The sequence below is a fragment of the Delphinus delphis genome, chromosome 2, assembly GCF_949987515.2.
Source record: "Delphinus delphis chromosome 2, mDelDel1.2, whole genome shotgun sequence".
NCBI lineage: Eukaryota > Metazoa > Chordata > Mammalia > Artiodactyla > Delphinidae > Delphinus > Delphinus delphis.
Window position 1 is genome coordinate 139,150,224 of NC_082684.1, and position 18,115 is coordinate 139,168,338.

At 38.2% G+C, this 18,115-nt stretch overlaps 1 protein-coding gene across 12 annotated transcripts in view; it reads left to right on the forward strand.

Annotated features, from left to right (window-relative positions):
- The window catches only part of HERC1 (HECT and RLD domain containing E3 ubiquitin protein ligase family member 1), a 213,269-nt gene that overhangs the window by 152,650 nt on the left and 42,504 nt on the right, over window positions 1–18,115 (forward strand). For 9 of the 12 annotated variants that reach the window (XM_060005804.1, XM_060005802.1, XM_060005811.1 and 6 more), the window contains 15 exons: window positions 273–397; window positions 1,448–1,668; window positions 2,634–2,902; window positions 3,652–3,704; window positions 4,395–4,595; window positions 5,310–5,484; window positions 8,828–9,098; window positions 9,238–9,451; window positions 10,578–10,834; window positions 11,610–11,737; window positions 12,673–12,800; window positions 13,632–13,832; window positions 15,784–15,914; window positions 16,746–16,945; window positions 17,350–17,455. In XM_060005804.1, the coding sequence (XP_059861787.1) occupies window positions 273–397; window positions 1,448–1,668; window positions 2,634–2,902; window positions 3,652–3,704; window positions 4,395–4,595; window positions 5,310–5,484; window positions 8,828–9,098; window positions 9,238–9,451; window positions 10,578–10,834; window positions 11,610–11,737; window positions 12,673–12,800; window positions 13,632–13,832; window positions 15,784–15,914; window positions 16,746–16,945; window positions 17,350–17,455 (2,680 nt within the window). The remainder of the gene's footprint in view (window positions 1–272; window positions 398–1,447; window positions 1,669–2,633; window positions 2,903–3,651; window positions 3,705–4,394; window positions 4,596–5,309; window positions 5,485–8,827; window positions 9,099–9,237; window positions 9,452–10,577; window positions 10,835–11,609; window positions 11,738–12,672; window positions 12,801–13,631; window positions 13,833–15,783; window positions 15,915–16,745; window positions 16,946–17,349; window positions 17,456–18,115) is intronic. The other 3 variants (XM_060005812.1, XM_060005810.1, XM_060005813.1) reach the window with 3 other exon arrangements.

Consider the following 18,115-nt stretch of genomic DNA (forward strand, 5'->3'; position numbering starts at 1 on the left):
GATTGTGCCCCAGTCCGGGAAGATCCCCATGCCGCGGAGCGGCTGGGCCCGTGAGCCATGGTTGCTGGGCCTGCGCGTCGGGAGCCTGTTCTCCGCAACGGGAGAAGCCACAGCAGTGAGAGGCCCGCGTACCGCAAAACAAACAAACAAACAAACATATTTTGTTCTCGATAATATTTGGAGGAAAAAGTACTACAAGCAAGCTTGCACCTGTGCTTTCTGTTCATGATGATTTTTAAAAATGTGTGTTGCTTTCAAACTTGCTCTTTTAGCCCTGATAATCTGGATCATGTGGAGAATGCAGCTTCTGGAAGTGGACCACCCGCTAGGGGTCGCTCAGCAGTTACAAGAAGGCACAAGTTTGATTTAGCTGCTCGAACATTGCTAGCAAGAGCAGGTAAGTGTATGTTTCACATCCTTCTCTTGGTGAAAGTATTACATAGTTTGTTTATATTTTAAAGTAAATGTAAAAGCAACATTAAACTAATGATACTAAGTATTCAGTACCTCCACATTAAAAGAGCAACTATTTGCATATTACTTTCTATGCATTTATATAATTTATATACTTTCTATGCATTTATATAATTTTACATAATTTAAATCACAGCATACATTCATAGATTTATTTTTAAGTTCCCTCTGGGTGAAGAAGGCTATACTGGTCACTTGTAAATATTGAGAAATTTCATAAATGCTCTCTCTGCCCTCAAAATACTTATAATTTAAGAAGTGAAGATGCATGTTTAAGGCATCACTGATGAGAAGGAGCTAGAAAGAGCACTGTGCCAAAGTAGGCACTGGCTTTTCTGATGTACTTTGTGAATTTTAGGGCTTCACTACTAGGTAAGGCCCAGATAAGCAAAGATATTTTTTCATTACCTTAGTAAATATTTTTTTTTCTTAGTAAATATTTTTAAGATTATGTTCTGGGCATGTGAAATTTAAATTATAGGGAATATATTTTCCAAACTAAAATCTAGAATATGTCATTTGTCAAAACAGAGTTTAATCTTTGAACTATTAAAACGTAAATAATGATTCAGTAATTTATGGAAACAAAAACTGAGACTGTCTTAGAACATATAGGATGTGTATTTAATATTTAATGAAAGCGACTGACAAAAAAAAAAAACTAAAAGGATAATAACAGCCCATATTTATTGAGTGTTCTTCTATATAACAAACATTATGAAATATTTTACATAGATTATCTTATTTAAACCTGTCAGCAGCTCTGCAAGGGATGAATACTATTATCCCCATTTCACAGAAGAGGAATATATATATATATATATGTTAGGTAAAGTTTTATGTCTGTGGTTTGGAATCCAATAAGTCAGCTGAGGTAGGCTCTCACCTGCATTGTATGGCAGTTAAGAACTGGCAAAATATTCAGAATTATTTTATACATGCAAATAAAATGCCTTTCTTGTTTTGTTCTGAGCGGGGTTATACCGCTCTGTGCAGGCCCATAGGAATCAAAGTCGGAGAGAAGGAATATCTTTGCAACAAGACCCAGGGGCATTGTATGACTTTAATTTAGATGAGGAATTGGAAATTGATCTTGATGATGAAGCGATGGAAGCTATGTTTGGACAAGACCTGACCAGTGACAACGATATTCTGGGAATGTGGATCCCAGAGGTACTGGATTGGCCTACCTGGGTGTGTGTGACTGCAGCGGGGGCTGCTCTGACTTATTTTCCTGCCCTCCTGTTCATACAGCTTACTAATAACAGCATTTCCTAGAGTTGTAACACTCGGAAAAGTCTGACATCTCATCCTAAAGTTTGGGGCTTTAACACTTGAGGTTACTTTGATACCTACAAACTAGTAAGAAAAAGTCTCTCTTGTTGCTTTCTCTGTGCGATTTTATTGCTTCTCTCCCCAGACTAGATGAATAGAGCCGTGCTGTGATAATTTGATTTCTGATATCAAAGATAGATTACAAAATAGGCATCAGGTCCCAGTCAGCTCTGCTGGGTGTTTAACATGGCTACTGTGCTTACCTTGCTATCTGAATGCATGCTCTTCTTCTTTATAGGTTCTATTTAATCACTGTAATGCCTCATTCTAGGAACCAGTGCCACCTAGATCTTGTAAATGCCTCCATCCAAGGGCAGGGTACATGATGGGTTTGTATGTTTACATTGTTTAGCATTACACTTTTTGTAGCAGGGAAACTGAGAAGTTCACAGGTATAAGTTCTATAGGAAAGAGCATATACCATATTATGTTAATAAGATAAATGAATCCAAATGACTTCTTAGAAATTCAGAAAATAGATATGCATGTTATGGTCAGATGAAAGTAGTTTTCATTGGAGGGATTTTAAATCATTTGAGATGGGGCAGATTGTCATTTTTATTAATAACTTTTTTCTCAGTAGGATAGTCAGTTACTTTTATTGTCACTTACTAGTGTGAGGAAGGGGCAAAGAACACCTTCAGACTGTGTGATCTGGATTTTAATTTGAAAGAACTTCGTTATATAGCCTTGATGAACATCTTGCAAATATTCCAGCATATGTAAACAAAGTTGTTAATTTAATATAATAAATGATGTTTTTTACCTCTTCTTAGTTTTATGTTAACTTGACTAATAATTTGATATGAAATTATTTTGTGCAGCATGTTTGTGAGTCTGAAGACAGGGAAGAAGTGGTGGTATGTGAACTGTGTGAGTGCAGTGTTGTCAGCTTCAATCAGCACATGAAGAGAAATCACCCAGGCTGTGGGCGCAGTGCAAACCGCCAGGGCTATCGCAGCAACGGCTCCTATGTGGATGGCTGGTTCGGTGGTGAATGTGGGAGTGGAAATCCATACTACCTGCTATGTGGCAGCTGCAGGGAAAAGTACTTAGCCCTGAAGACCAAATCCAAGGCAACAAGTTCTGAAAGGTACCTTGAAATTGGATAGATAACCATACCCTCTGATCGAAGTATATAAAGTATCTCTCATTAAGACATGGGAATTGTAGCTTTTTTTATGTGAGGAGTAAACTTTAACCTTTCCTTTATAAAGACCTATGATTGCTGAATTGGGGACAAGGATGAGGGAGGTGGAAGAATTCAAGTTCCTGCCAGAGGTGGGAGCCTGTAGTCTGGGAACAGTGGTATGGCCTCAGGTTCTTCACCGGAGCTTGACTGTGTTAACCTTTAATTTGTTGTCAAGTTGCGAGTGGGACCCTTGCTTTACCCTTCAGGAGGCTTATGTTCAATTTTTTTCTTTGGTGTTTCTCACCATAGTTTTGACATCTTAAGGTCTTTTTTCTTGATGAAAAATATAGACTGTTTAGATTAAATGAGCTTCCATGAAAATATTACTTCTTTATACCCTTGAATAGCAACTGTTTGCTATTGAGTAGGGTTTTTGCCCTTATTGTCAACTATTAAAGTCTTTAAGATGTTCTGGAATAGGTTTTGATTAAAAGCCTTATGTAGGTAACCTAGAAACCTCCCCAGTATTTTGGTAAAATAGTCACTTAATACCAATAGTTTTTATTACATTAGCCCATAACATGAAACACACTTTTTGAATTTTGCGTTGCTTTATTAATGACTTTTTAAAATGTCCTAATGACATAATTTGCACTTTGGGGCACTAACTGTTTTATATAAAAACACAATGTTCTTCGTGTTTGGTGCAGGTACAAGGGACAAGCTCCAGATCTAATTGGCAAGCAGGACAGTGTGTATGAAGGTAGTTGTTGTGAGAGCTTCTTTATTTCACATGTATTTTTGTATGTACCTTCTGCTTAACATCTGTTACTAAAACTTACCTTCATGTGTTTGTTTGTATTTATGTACATGTTAACTTAAACTTACCCCCAAAAGTTCAAGATAGTTTGGTAGCAACAGCCCTAGTTTTAAGAGTCAAAGGAAAAAGACCTGGGTCCTAATACTAGCTTTGCCACAGAATGTTAATTTCAGGTGGCATACATATTTCTTCAAAGTAGGGAAAGTATGTAGTACATTTTGAATTTCCATCCTAATTGAGGAAAATAAAAGATAAAAAATTGAAGTGAGCATCAGTTTATCTGGAGCATTCATTTGTTTGAAGTAACTCATTTCCTAATGATTATGGACAGGGTCAAGAACTTTTTGTTGGCCCCATAACAATATTTTTTGTTAGTTGAAACCTCCATTACCAACTGTAACATGTGCTTTTGGTTTAAATGGATTTGACTGCTCTGCCTCCCTTTCCCTTAGTCTCACTCTAACTCAGGAGTGCAGTTTGGTTGGGTCACCAGGAGATGGTGCCGTAGTTCATTTTGTAGGCGCTCGGCTTTCAGTCCATCTGCATTTTAGACATATCTCACAATAACCATTGCCAGCAGAGTTATTTCATGTTTATATTCACATACCATACACTTCTTTATTTAAATTCCAGAAGACTGGGACATGTTGGATGTTGATGAAGAGGAAAAGCTGACGGGTGAAGAAGAGTTTGAATTACTCGCTGGACCACTTGGTTTAAACGACCGCCGCATTGTACCAGAACCAGTCCAGTTCCCTGACAGTGATCCATTGGGAGCATCAGTAGCAATGGTAACAGCGACCAACAGTATGGAAGAGACTCTGATGCAAATAGGTAAACTTGAAATGCTGATTGGCATGGATTTTATAGAGTCTATATTAATTTGCTTCTTAGAAAAGTAAATAATAATAAGGTAAAGGTTAATAATAATAAGGGTTCAACATTTCCTATCCCATCAAGTATCTTTAGCCAGTTATTCTAATGTTTTGAATCTCTAGTATAATATTAAGTTTCTGATATTTTCTTTTTATAAAATATTGAAGTGATAAAAAGAAAATTTATAAAATGTAGGGGGTTTTTTGTTTGTTTTAAACTTTGTGTTAAGAGAAACCTGGAAATGAATAAAAACCATTTTGCAGTATTTTTTAATTTCGGTGTGAGGGTATGGTAACTTTTTGCTGTATGGAATACTAAATAAAGAATTGGCGCAGTACTGGTGACTCAGCCCTTTATGTGTACTCAAAGCATATTTTAAAAACTATATCTTTACTATATTTGTTAATATCAGTAGAAGTGATACATGAGCAAAAATAAATAAAACCAAAAAAATTTAAGAATCATATTTTTCCTATAATAGATTATTGACTTAGAAATGTCCATTTCTCCCAAGCAATTTTCTGTATAACAAAGTTCCAGATGAGCAAAACACATTGATTTGCTTTATTTCCTGGTAGCCTAGAACCTAGGTAGAATGGAAAATTTTTTCAGTAGTCCGGCTATTTTTTTTCTTACCTTCTTATAAACTAAGCAAAATGTTATTTTTTTCAGGTTGCCATGGCTCTGTAGAAAAGAGTTCCTCCGGGAGAATAACATTAGGTGAACAGGCAGCTGCCTTAGCAAACCCTCATGACCGGGTTGTGGCTTTAAGGAGAGTGACTGCTGCTGCTCAGGTTCTTCTGGCCAGAACCATGGTCATGAGAGCTCTGTCTCTTCTCTCAGTCAGGTAAGTGTTATTTTGTGTCAAAAGATGTTAAGTTAGCTTCTAATATGTATTAGACAGGAGTCTGGTATTGTTTGGGAGGATAGAAGTTTTAGAAACTTGAATAGCTACTGTTGAATGAAAGAAGTTAGACATAGTCATCATTATTATTCATTCATTAATTAATTCAGTCAGTCAGTCAGTCATTCAGTTAATGCTTAGCTCTTTTTAGGTAGAAAATATTGCCGTTATAGTAACTGAGTAAACTGAAAATTTTATTTTATTATCTGAAATGGGAAACCAGGGCTGTTGATCCATTTGGTGTAGGGTAAAACTAAAAGGTTGAGTGAGTTTTTTTGCAGAGTTTACCAACTGTGTAGCTAAGTCAGCCTGTATATTCCATCATGGAGACTCTTGCTATGCTCATGCTGTGGAGCATAATGTTAAAAAAGGGAAGAGTGCCAAGAATACGTAAAAGACATCCATTTAGGAAATGATTAAGTAGGGGTATTTAACAGTAAGTCATGAAGAAAGAAGGACCCTGAAAGAAGAACTCAAAGTTTAGATGAGGACTTCCCTGGTGGCACAGTGGTTAAGAATCCGCCTGCCAATGCAGGGGACATGGGTTCGAGCCCTGGTCCGGGAAGATCCCACATGCCGCGGAGCAACTAAGCCCGTGTGCCACAACTACTGAGCCTGCGCTCTAGAGCCTGTGAACCGCAACTACTGAGCCTGCGCTCTAGAGCCCATGAACCACAACTACTGAGCCTGCGCTCTAGAGCCCGCAAGCCACAGCTACTGAAGCCTGCGCACCTAGAGCCCATGCTCCGCAACACAAGAAACCACCGCAATGAGAAGCCCGTGCACCACAACGAAGAGTAGCCCCCGCTCGCCGCAACTAGAGAAAGCCTGAGCGCCACAATGAAGACCCAACACAGCCAAAAATAAATAAACAAATTTTAAAAAATTGATATTTAAAAAAATACTTAGATGAGACTGTATGGGGTTGGCTTAAGACTAGACAGTTCGGACTGTGGAAAATGAAGTTCAGAAACTGACTCACACGTGTAGATAAACATTTGATTTATGACAGTGCTTACATTACAGAGCAGTGAGGAAAGGATGGTCTTTTCCGTAACTTGGGCTAGGTCAGATGGTTTATTCACTTAAGGAAAAAAAATGAGTCTTGGCCCCAACCTCAAACTATATAAAGCAAGTATTTCCAAGTGGCTCTTAGGTCTAAATGTGAAATGTAAATCAATAAAGTTTCTATAAGATAACAGAGGAAGATTTTATTCTTGATATTGGAACAACCAGAGATTTCTTAAGCAAGTCACAAAAGACATTCACTTTAAGGAAAACAATTGATAAATTGGACTACATTAAAAAAGAACTTCTGTTTAGCAAGTCATTTAGGAAGTAAAAAGGCAAAAAAGTTAAAGGAAAAAAAAAAACACTGAATGGGAGATGATCTTAGCAATGCATATAACCAACAAAATATGTAAAGAATTCTTATAAACCAGTAAGAGAAAGACAGACAACCCAAAAGAAAAATGGACATAATGACAAAAGAGGCTCTCAAAGTGGCCAATAAACATGAACAATGAGATGTTCAGTCACATTAGTCTTCAGAGAAATGAAAATGAAAACCCCATGAGATACTACTACACAGCCATCAGAATGGCTAAAATTTAAAAGACTAGGGGGAAAAAAGTGATCATGACGGTGTGGAACACTTAGAACTCTCATACACTGTTGGTGAGAAAATAAATTGAGACAGTTACTTTGGAAGACTCTTTGATAGTACCAACTAAAGGTGAATATTAGCATACTCTGTGACCCAGAAAAACACTTCTGGGTATATATCCAACAGAAATGCTTACATATGTGCACCCAAAGACATAAGCAAGGACATTTATAGCAGTACTATTCATAATAGCTCCATGCTCTCATCTGTATGGATAAATGAATTGTGCTTAATTTCATTTATACGGGCATATCTTTTTTTATTGTGCTTCGCAGATATTACATTTTTTTTTTTACGAATTGAAGGTTTGTGGCAACCCTGTGTTGGGCAAGTCTATTGGCACCATTTTTCCAACAGCATTTGCTCACTTCATGTCTCTATGTCACATTTTAGTAATTCTTGCAATATTTCAAGCTTTTCCATTATTATTTGTCATGGTGATCTGTGATCAGTGATCTTTGATGTTACTATTACAAAAAGATTTCTGACGGCTCAGATGATGGTTAACATTATTTTTAAATTAAGGTATGTACATTGTTCTTTTTTAAAAAATAAGTTTATTTATTTTTGGCTGCGTTTGGTCTTCGTTGGCTGCATGCGGGCTTTCTCTAGTTGCAACGAGCGGGGGCTGCTCTTCGTTGCGGTGCGCGAGCTTCTCCTTGCGGTGGCTTCTCGTTGCGGAGCACGGACTATAGGCTCGCGAGCTTCAGTAGTTGTGGCACACGGGCTCAGTAGTTGTGGCTCGCGGGCTCTAGAGCTCAAGCTCAGTAGTTGTGGCACAGGAGCTTAGTTGCTCCACGGCTTGTGGGATCTTCCCGGACCAGGGCTCAAATCTGTGTCCCCTGCATTGGCAGGTGGATTCTTAACCACTGCACCACCAGGGAAGTCCCTGTACATTGTTCTTTTAGGCTTAATGCTGTTGCACACTTAACAGACTACAGTGTAGTGTAAACATGACTTATATGCACTGGGAAACCAAAAATACTTGTGTGACTTTCTTTATTGCAATATTCATTTTATTGTGATGCTCTGGAACTGAACCCGAACATCTCCACAGTATGCCTCTGTGTCAATGAAAAGGAATAACTGCTGCTGTAATGCAACAACGTGGATGAATCTTACAAGCATAATGCTGAGTAAAAGCAGCCAGACAGAAGAGAATACATACTTTATTATTCTATTTATATGAAGTTCAGAGACAGGCAAAACTGGTTTATGGCCTTAAAAAGTTGGAATAGTGGTTACTTTTGAAGGCCTAGAGACTGAGAAGGGCCCAAGCAGTCTTCTGGGGTATTGGTAATGTCCTGTTTCTTGATCTGGAAGGTGGTTACATAGGTTTGTTCAGTTTGTGAAAATTCATGATTTGTAAACATTTCTGTAAGTTATACTTTGGTAATTCAGGTATACTTAAGTATGTCAATATTTATTAAAATAAAACAGTTTCAAAGCAGTTTCCAGCTTACATAATAGTTTTGGACATCTCTAAGGACTTGTATGACTAGTGATAGTGCAGCTTGCCTTTTATTTTGGTTGTTGGTGCTGTGGATGATATGTGGGGCTCCAGATGGTCCCTTAAATTTATTTTCTTTATGCATCTGAAGTGTTTTCCTTTCCTGGCAGTGGTTCCAGTTGTAGCCTGGCTGCTGGTCTTGAATCTCTGGGACTTACAGATATCCGAACGTTGGTTCGATTAATGTGCTTGGCTGCAGCAGGGAGAGCTGGCCTCTCCACCAGCCCTTCCGCCATGGCAAGCACTTCAGAACGCTCACGAGGTGGGCACAGCAAGGCCAACAAGCCCATTTCTTGCCTGGCCTATCTGAGCACAGCAGTGGGATGTCTAGCATCAAACACTCCTAGTGCTGCAAAACTCCTGGTGCAGTTGTGTACACAGGTAGGATAGTTTTCAGTGCTTTTCTTATTGCATTGCTTATTTCCAGCCAATTCTTAAAGAACCTTTTGAGATAAAATCTTCTTTTTGTTCCAAAATTATATGTAAAAATTAAACCTGTTTGTTCTGATTGCCTCTTCAGAACTTGATTTCTGCTGCAACAGGGGTAAATCTTACCACGGTCGATGATCCAATTCAGCGAAAGTTTCTACCTAGCTTTCTCCGAGGAATTGCTGAAGAGAATAAGCTTGTAACCTCTCCAAATTTTGTTGTAACTCAGGCCCTTGTGGCATTACTAGCAGACAAAGGGGCCAAACTGAGACCTAATTATGATAAATCAGAAGTTGAAAAGAAAGGTAAGTTTCATACGATTTAAATATACAGTCTTTTAATCAATTTGATAATGTTTTTAAAAATATGTTTTTGCATTGTTGTATGTGATGAATTACATAACATCATGTATACTTATTAAGTTAGATCATAAGAAAAGTGCATGGATACATTTTCATTGTGCCTGGAAACAAATATTAGAAAATGTACCAAATAAGTCTTGGTTTGATTAGATTATTTTATTAGATTATGGTTTGGGTCACCATAGATAATAATCCTGGTAGGCTTCCTGAATATAATTTATATAAAGTAGTGCTATTTTTTTCTTTGTCTTAAGATGATACAATTTGAAGGGACTACTTAAACACAGTACTTACCCTTCTCTTCATCAGGACCATTTTGGCCAAGAGAGATGGGCTTTTGGATCTATCAGTGCATTCCCTTGACTGGCTATTAAGATCACTTTTTTTTAAAATTTATTTATTTTTCATTTATTTATTTTTGGCTGGACCGGGTCTTCGTTGCTGTGCAGACTTTCTCTAGTTGCTGCACGTGGGGGCTACTCTTTGTTGCGGTGCACGGGCTTCTCATTGTGGTGGCTTCTCTTGTTGCAGAGCATGGGCTCTAGGTGCACGGCCTTCAGTAGTTGTGGCTCGCGGGCTCAGTAGTTGTGGCTCACGGGCTCTAGAGCGCAAGCTCAGTAGTTGTGGCGCATGGACTTAGTTGCTCCATGGCATGTGGGATCTTCCTGGACCAGGGATCGAACCCATATCCCCTGCATTGGCAGGCAGATTCTTAACCACTGCGCCACCAGGGAAGTCCCTAAGATCACTTTTGAAAAGCAAAAGCCAAACTCTTATTCTTCAGGGCATGCTTCCTCTGCCCTGGCTTTAAAATGATTTCTGCTGCATTCTCAGTCGGTGTATCCTTAGAGCAAAGACTATTGATTAGCGTATATAAATGTACATTTGCAGTGAATCAGATTTAATATAGAATTTGATGTGAGATAAATGCTTTATACCTTGTATGCATATCTTAGTGAAATGATTGCTTGAAAAAGTGCTAATTCTTAAAAGATAGTTTAACCCATTTTTGTTTGTTCACCACCACCAGCTCTCACCTGGGCATCATTTCATTGTTTTGTTTAAGCAGGTTTAACTGCCCAATTGTATGCCCATCCTTCCTATGATCCTTCTGCTGTAGGCCCTCTGGAGCTGGCTAACGCCTTGGCAGCCTGCTGCCTCTCCTCCAGGCTATCCTCACAGCATAGGCAATGGGCTGCTCAACAGCTTGTGCGCACTCTTGCTGCACATGACCGCGACAACCAAACTACTCCACAGACACTCGCTGATATGGGAGGAGATCTCAGAAAATGCTCCTTTATCAAGTTGGAGGCTCATCAAAACAGAGTATGTATTTTGACCCCCAAGTGTGTCGATCACCTTATGTAAGATAAAACAGTTTCTCCTCTTCTCCAAGAGCTTAAAGTTCAGATCATGGGTGTGTGTCTCTCTTTCTGTCTCTCTCTTACATACTCACACACACACAAGCTAAATTATCAGTTATTTGTCTGGTAGGTAACCAACTCTCCTTTCTCTACATGTGTGTGTTGTATACTATATGATATAATATTATACAAATGGGAAAATCAGATGGGAGATGAGAAGAAAACCAAAGGTATAGCCTCACAAAAGATGAGGGTTTATACATGCAGGAAAAGAAGCAATTGGTCTCCCTGTTTTAGTTTAGTTTTTAGGAGCCCACTGGGCTCCTGAGCAGTGACAAGGGTAGTTTAGGAAATGAAGACTGACCCGTATTTTACCAATTTAATCATTTCTTAGTCTGTGTAATTAGTTTTATAGAACATGCTGAATATTTCCATTTTATTGAATTAAATAAATGTTTTTTAATTAAATAAGCATGTTTAGTAAAGATTGTGAACAGGTCTAAGGTAACTCAGATGAGTTTGGGCATAGTACTTCAAAGCTATACTTCAAATAGGTGTATATTTACAAGCCGGTTAGAAAAGAATGAAGACTATGCATGTTGTTTTATAACATGGATACTTTTCTTTTACAATTTCATGGTAGATTTTTTTTTTTAATTTGATAGAACTCTTTCAAATTATAGAATCATTTGAATTAAAACTTGCTCAAATATTGCTGGACTTTTAATCTTTTCTAGGTAATGACTTGTGTTTGGTGTAATAAAAAAGGACTCTTGGCTACAAGTGGCAATGATGGCACCATCCGGGTGTGGAATGTCACCAAGAAGCAGTATTCACTGCAACAGACCTGTGTGTTCAACAGATTGTGAGTACTGACATTAGCTCTCTTGGGTAACGTTTAAAAATAAGACAATCCTGGGCTTCCCTGGTGGCGCAGTGGTTGAGAGTCTGCCTGCCGATGCAGGGGACACGGGTTCATGCCCCGGTCCGGGAAGATCCCACATGCCGCGGAGCGGCTGGGCCCATGAGCCATGGCCGCTGAGCCTGCGCGTCCGGAGCCTGTGCTCCGCAATGGGAGAGGCCACAACAGTGAGAGGCCCGCGTACCGCAAAAAAAAAAAAAAAAAAAAAGACAATCCTAAACATGCTTCATCTTGGTTGTGTTAGTGTACTCAAATTGTCACTAAAATTTTTTACAAGTTTTTCTCTTAGAACAGTCTCCAGTGTTTTTTTTTTTAATTTGCAAGATAGTAATTTAGAAAATAAAAATACTGTCAATATCTGTCAGCTTACTCAAAATTAAATCAAGGTCTACTATTCCAGCATTATAAATCTTCAATTCTATAAAACAGTAGGCTAATTTTCCATCATTCTTCAAGGATTATTTAGGAATTAGGGTAATGATATTTTTTCTGTAGCACAGTGTAGCATCTTTTATATTTTTATAGCTAGCTATAAAACTTCCCTAGCTATTAGGCAAACAAGAGTCAGTGTGCTCTGAGTAATAACCATATGTATAACCCATATGGAATCAGAATACTTTTGTTGACAAATTATGTACTACATTAAATGATCAGTTGTCTAAGTATTACTCTTTTGTAATTCTACATTTTTCACATTATGACAAACACTAGCAATTATGTGATTGTCAAATACTGCTAGCCAGGCTTTTGAAATGTAAAAGCTTTTGATCTGCGTTTATGTACTATAGTCTATATAAAACGCTTATTTTAAGGTTTAGGATTTAGTTTACTTTGTGATGATGGGGATTAGAATTCCATACATATCTGTTATATTCTAGGGAAGGTGATGCTGAGGAAAGCCTGGGATCACCTAGTGATCCAAGTTTCTCACCTGTTTCCTGGAGTATCAGTGGCAAATATCTAGCTGGGGCTTTGGAAAAGATGGTGAATATCTGGCAAGTTAATGGTAAGAGTCACATAAATATTAGTAAACTACTGAAGCTACTTTTTTTAAAAAAAGCCTTTCTCTTAGCCTTCTAAGTCCAAATATTGGCTTCCCTTCACCTTGAATCTCACAATCTGTTCATCAACTGTGAAAATCTATGCATAGTATGGTTTAAATTAAAGAGAAAGTGTTCATTTCCTGACTTTTCCTTCTAGGAGTTTCAATTAACCTGGTAGTTGTAAACTAAAAATTCTTTCTATGTACCACTCAGCATTCAGGGTAGGATTTGAGGAGAAGTAGCAATCACTGCATTTTTAGCTATGTATTCTTTTGAATCACCTGAAATATTTCTATTAATTTTATCTGTTTCACAGGGACAAACTCTTGTTAATTTTTAATAACCTCTCTGGAAAGTAAAAATTATTATTGTAATCTTGGGCTTACCAGCACTTTTGTTTGCTTTTGCATGTTTGGGTAATAGCTGTTCTATTTCGTACATTTGAAGGAACAGCTAGCCTTAACTGTAGGTAAATTTTATATATTAATTTGGTTTTCAGTAATTATTAGGAAAGGACTTAAGTGTTTGACATTTGTATGTTGATTATTTTCCTTTATTCTTTCTCCTATAAAGCGATCATTTTTGTCATATTAATAGTTACAGAAAAGCTTTGAATTTGATAATCATATGTAGTATATAAATGAAGGATCTTGCCTTGCAGTCTTACTCATTAGTAGGCTATTATGAAATTGGGGACTGCTTTGAGTGTATTAAATTAGATAGTACGTATTTTTGTTCTTGTTATTGTTTTTAAGAATTAAGTGACAACTAGTTAACATTTTCTCCCTCTTTAGGAGGAAAAGGGTTAGTAGATATTCAGCCTCACTGGGTATCTGCCCTGGCTTGGCCAGAAGAGGGTCCATCCTCAGCCTGGTCAGGAGAATCTCCAGAATTATTGTTGGTGGGACGGATGGATGGATCTCTAGGACTGATTGAAGTTGTTGATGTATCCACCATGCACCGTCGAGAATTGGAGCATTGCTATCGAAAGGATGGTAAGTGACTGGAATTGTGTCTGGTTGAGAAAGTGTTCCCCCCAGTCAAATAGATTTACTTTTTTGGCATATGCTGAGTAAATACTACTTTTGGTTTTGTTTTCTAAATCGTTCAGTTGGTATTTCATTTTAGTTAGTTACTAAGTTGAAAGATATTTCTTTGTCAACCCCTACCACACATCACTGCCAAAATAAGATCTAAATTAGTCATTTATCCTTTGTGCAAGTGTCTGAACACTTCTAGTGGGCTCTAGGTCTCTCTAGAAAGTTAAGAATGTCCAAGAGGAAAAAGATAATAATCATTGATGGAGATGAAATTGTTAACAAATGGGTAAAATTAAGGAAACGGGGGGAAGAGGAGAAGGGGAGGGAAGTTCCTGATTTAAGAAGTCATAGCAGGAAGCCTACTTTTACTTATTTTCTCACTATCTTCCTTTTGGATGGCTAGTCATCTTACTAGATAGTTTTTATTATATGTTTTCGGGGAGTAGGATATCTCGAAGATCCCAGGCACAGCCATGCAGTTTCGAGGCCTGGAGGACAGCACGCTTGCTTCTCAGATGTCTGAGAGGAAAGCTCGCCCTCTCTTCTCTTCTCTCTCAGCATGAAGGGTGCACTGCCCAGTTAGCAATCCCTGTCCTCCCCTGACAGCCCACGGCTCCTTTTTATTCACAGAGTAATGCTAATGTCATTACTCTCAGTTTCTGTCTTCTGCGAATACTGGGGATCCTCCAGAAACATGTCATCTCCATCACTACAAGTCAATATTCATTTGCTTTCTTCAAGGTCCATAGCCCTTGTCTGATAGTATTGTAGGGTCTCTTGCAGAGGCGGGGGGTGGCTGTGGCTCATTGTGGGGACAGAGACACGGGCAGCAGCAGTTCTGGGGAGTACGCACTGGCCTGAGCCCTCCTGGTGGCTGCCATTTTCTTACCCAGTTCTTTTTTAAATAGATAATACCATCATGGGGTTCAAAAAATTTTAAGTTTAAAAAGGTATACAGTAGGGAATTCCCTGGCGGTTCAGTGGTTAGGACTCCACGCTTCCACTGCAGGGGGCACGGGTTTGATCCCTGGTCAGGGAACTAAGATCCCACACGCCGCATGGTGCAGCAAAACAATAAATAAATAAAAAGGCATACAGTAAAAAGTCTTTCTCACATCTGCTCAGCTCCCATGTCCCCATTCTACTCCACAGATACTGTTTTTTACTTCTTTTGTAGCCTTCCAGTGTTACATATACTTAAAGAAACAAGTATGAATATAGCTTGTTAGAATATAACATGTTTGTTAGAATATTGAAACACACTGAATAGGCAATATTAAGCAAAAGAAGGGACAGGAAATTTTTTTTTCTAAGAGTTGGATTATTTCACTTCTCAGTTTCATGGTAGATTCTGGTCCAAAAGGAAAGAACCTTATACAGTGACTTAAAATCAGCAAGGGAATTCAGTTTTTGTCTCTGTTTTTCTTTTTTTTTTTTTTGGTACGCGGGCCTCTCACTGTTGTGGCCTCTCCCATTGCGGAGCACAGGCTCCGGACGTGCAGGCTCAGTGGCCATGGCTCACAGGCCTAGCCGCTCCGCGGCACGCAGGATCTTCCCGGACTGGGGCACGAACCCGTGTCCCCTGCATCAGCAGGCGGACTCTCAACCACTGCGCCACCAGGGAAGCCCTGTCTCTGTTTTTCAGTAACCACTTCAAAAGAATGAAAGATTAAAAAATGAGGTACTCCTCGTCATTTACAAATAACACTTTTAAAGTGGGTTACATGGAATCCCAGCTGTAAGCTTACAGTTTGTCTAAATGTGTTAAAGAGATGTTTGTAAACTTACTTGCAGTGGTTGTAGAGGTATATATTTGTTGCAAAGTCTCTGTCTTTTAAGGGAGACAATGACAAATAAGTCTCTCTTATTTTCTTTTTAAAATTTTTATTTTGTTCTATCATGTTAGTGTCTGTAACTTGCATTGCTTGGTTCAGTGAAGACAGACCATTTGCAGTGGGATATTTTGATGGAAAATTGTTATTGGGAACAAAGGAACCGCTTGAGAAAGGAGGCATTGTTCTAATTGATGCACATAAGGTAAAGCATGTTTACCTGATGGTTGCTTTTTCTTGTTTTATACTGTAGTATTGCTTGATACTAGTTTCTCAAAGAACTTTTTTATATCAGTCACTTACGATTTAATATTCTATTGTTATACAAAGTCTTTGGACCATGTATATAAATGGAAAAGTCTGTGTAAGAAAGCCATTGAACTAAGAAAGGGGTAAAACCAAAACAGTGAATTAGGATTACCCTTGGAACACCCCCTGTCAGAGTACCTCCCACTAATGCTAGAAATTCCATCTATGAAGAATGGTTCCTTTGCCTTAAACAGAGGTTGTCAGTTCAGATGCTTATGGGGCCATCTAGGCAAGTAACATAAATGCATGAAGCCAGGAGCTGGAAGGTGGAAGGAGGGCAAAAAAAACAAAGTCAGAAGAACCCAATGATGACAACCATATAAACACAAGACATGTCCCAGATTCTCATAGTATTAGCTGTTTTTGGTGTAAGAGATGCTTTTTTTTAAAAGTCTCTTGTTTTTCATATTTTAATGATCAGTAGTCCATAAAAATAACTTTAAAAATGCTGATGAAAGATAACATATCCCTTCTGAATCAGAATTTCATAATTCATTCATCCAGCTAACATTTATTGAGCTTTGACTGCAGCAAATATATATAGTGCAGACTATATTAAAGGGTGAGTTGGTCTAGTGATTGGAAATAATATGCCAGTATCTAATTTGCATAAAATGTTGATTTCAAAATAATTGAGTGATAGAAGTATAGGTCATAAATTATTAAGTTTAAAGTATTTGTGAAGGAAGCATTACTATGATTTTTTTTCTACCTCTACCATTTTAAGGATACTCTTATTAGTATGAAGTGGGACCCAACAGGTCATATTCTTATGACATGTGCCAAAGAAGAAAATGTGAAACTCTGGGGGCCTGTTGCAGGATGCTGGCGCTGTCTACATTCACTCTGCCATCCATCTATTGTAAATGGCATTGCTTGGTGCAGCCTTCCAGGGAAAGGATCCAAGTTGCATTTACTAATGGCCAGGTATGTTGTAAATTTGTGTGTCTGTGTGTGTCTTAATTTTTATATTAGTATAGACTGTTACTTGCATTAAGTGTGGCTTCTCAATAATCTTAAACAGTTTACTGCCAGTTACTGTTCTTATAATGTGTAATACCATAAGATCACCTTAGGGAAATAAAGAAGTTTTCCAATGTGAAGCTTGGGATATGTAATCCAAAGATATGCCATCTCCTTAACCGTGTGTGATATTGTTAGAATATAGATCCTACTTGTATTTCTTGTGAAAGATGATAGCATAACTACTACAAATAAATTTTTAAAATACACTGTAGTAGTTCTATCATGTCTTAATTGATTGCTCTTTGAGAATATTTTTACTTCTGCATATTGACATGTTTTGGTTTTATGTGATCAAATTTTTTAAGTGGCTGTCAGAGTGGCTTAGTATGTGTTTGGCGTATTCCACAAGATACCACACAGACCAGTGTGACTAGTTCAGAAGGATGGTGGGACCAGGAATCAAATTGCCAGGTAAATATTCCGGTGTTTTTCAAGACTTTATTTGAAACCACAGATAGTATATGTTATCAAGTAATACTCCTACTCGGTATCTCAAATGTCAAGAGCCATTAGGGAAACGTGAATAATTGTCATACTTTGTGTGCTCTCTGGATTAGCCTAATTTTTTATAAGTCAGAGGTACCATAATTGCTTGTTAAGGTGAGATGTTCAATAAATATGGAGCGGTGATCGTTTATGGTATATAATCAACACTACCAATAGGTGAGTCCTAAGCTAAAGTTTTTGGTACAGTGAAGCAGGAACACCACGGGAGCACTCCTATTCAAAGTATCTCCTACTGATACCAGAATTCCACCTATGAAGAACCATTCCTTTACCTTAAACAGAGGTTAAAAATTTACAGTAGACAGGTAATTCCCTGGCAGTCCAGTGGTTAGGACTCAGTGCTTTCACTGCTGTGGCCCTGGCTTCAATCCCTGGTCGAGGAACTAAGATCCCACAAGACGCGTGGCATGGCCAAAAAAAAAATTATGGTAGATGCTCACAGAGCCATTTGGTAAGTAACATAAATTCATTCACAAAGCTGTGGAGAAGGTAAAACACACACACACACACAAACACACACACACACACAGGAGTGCACATGCTTCATATAAAGGGCATAGTTGC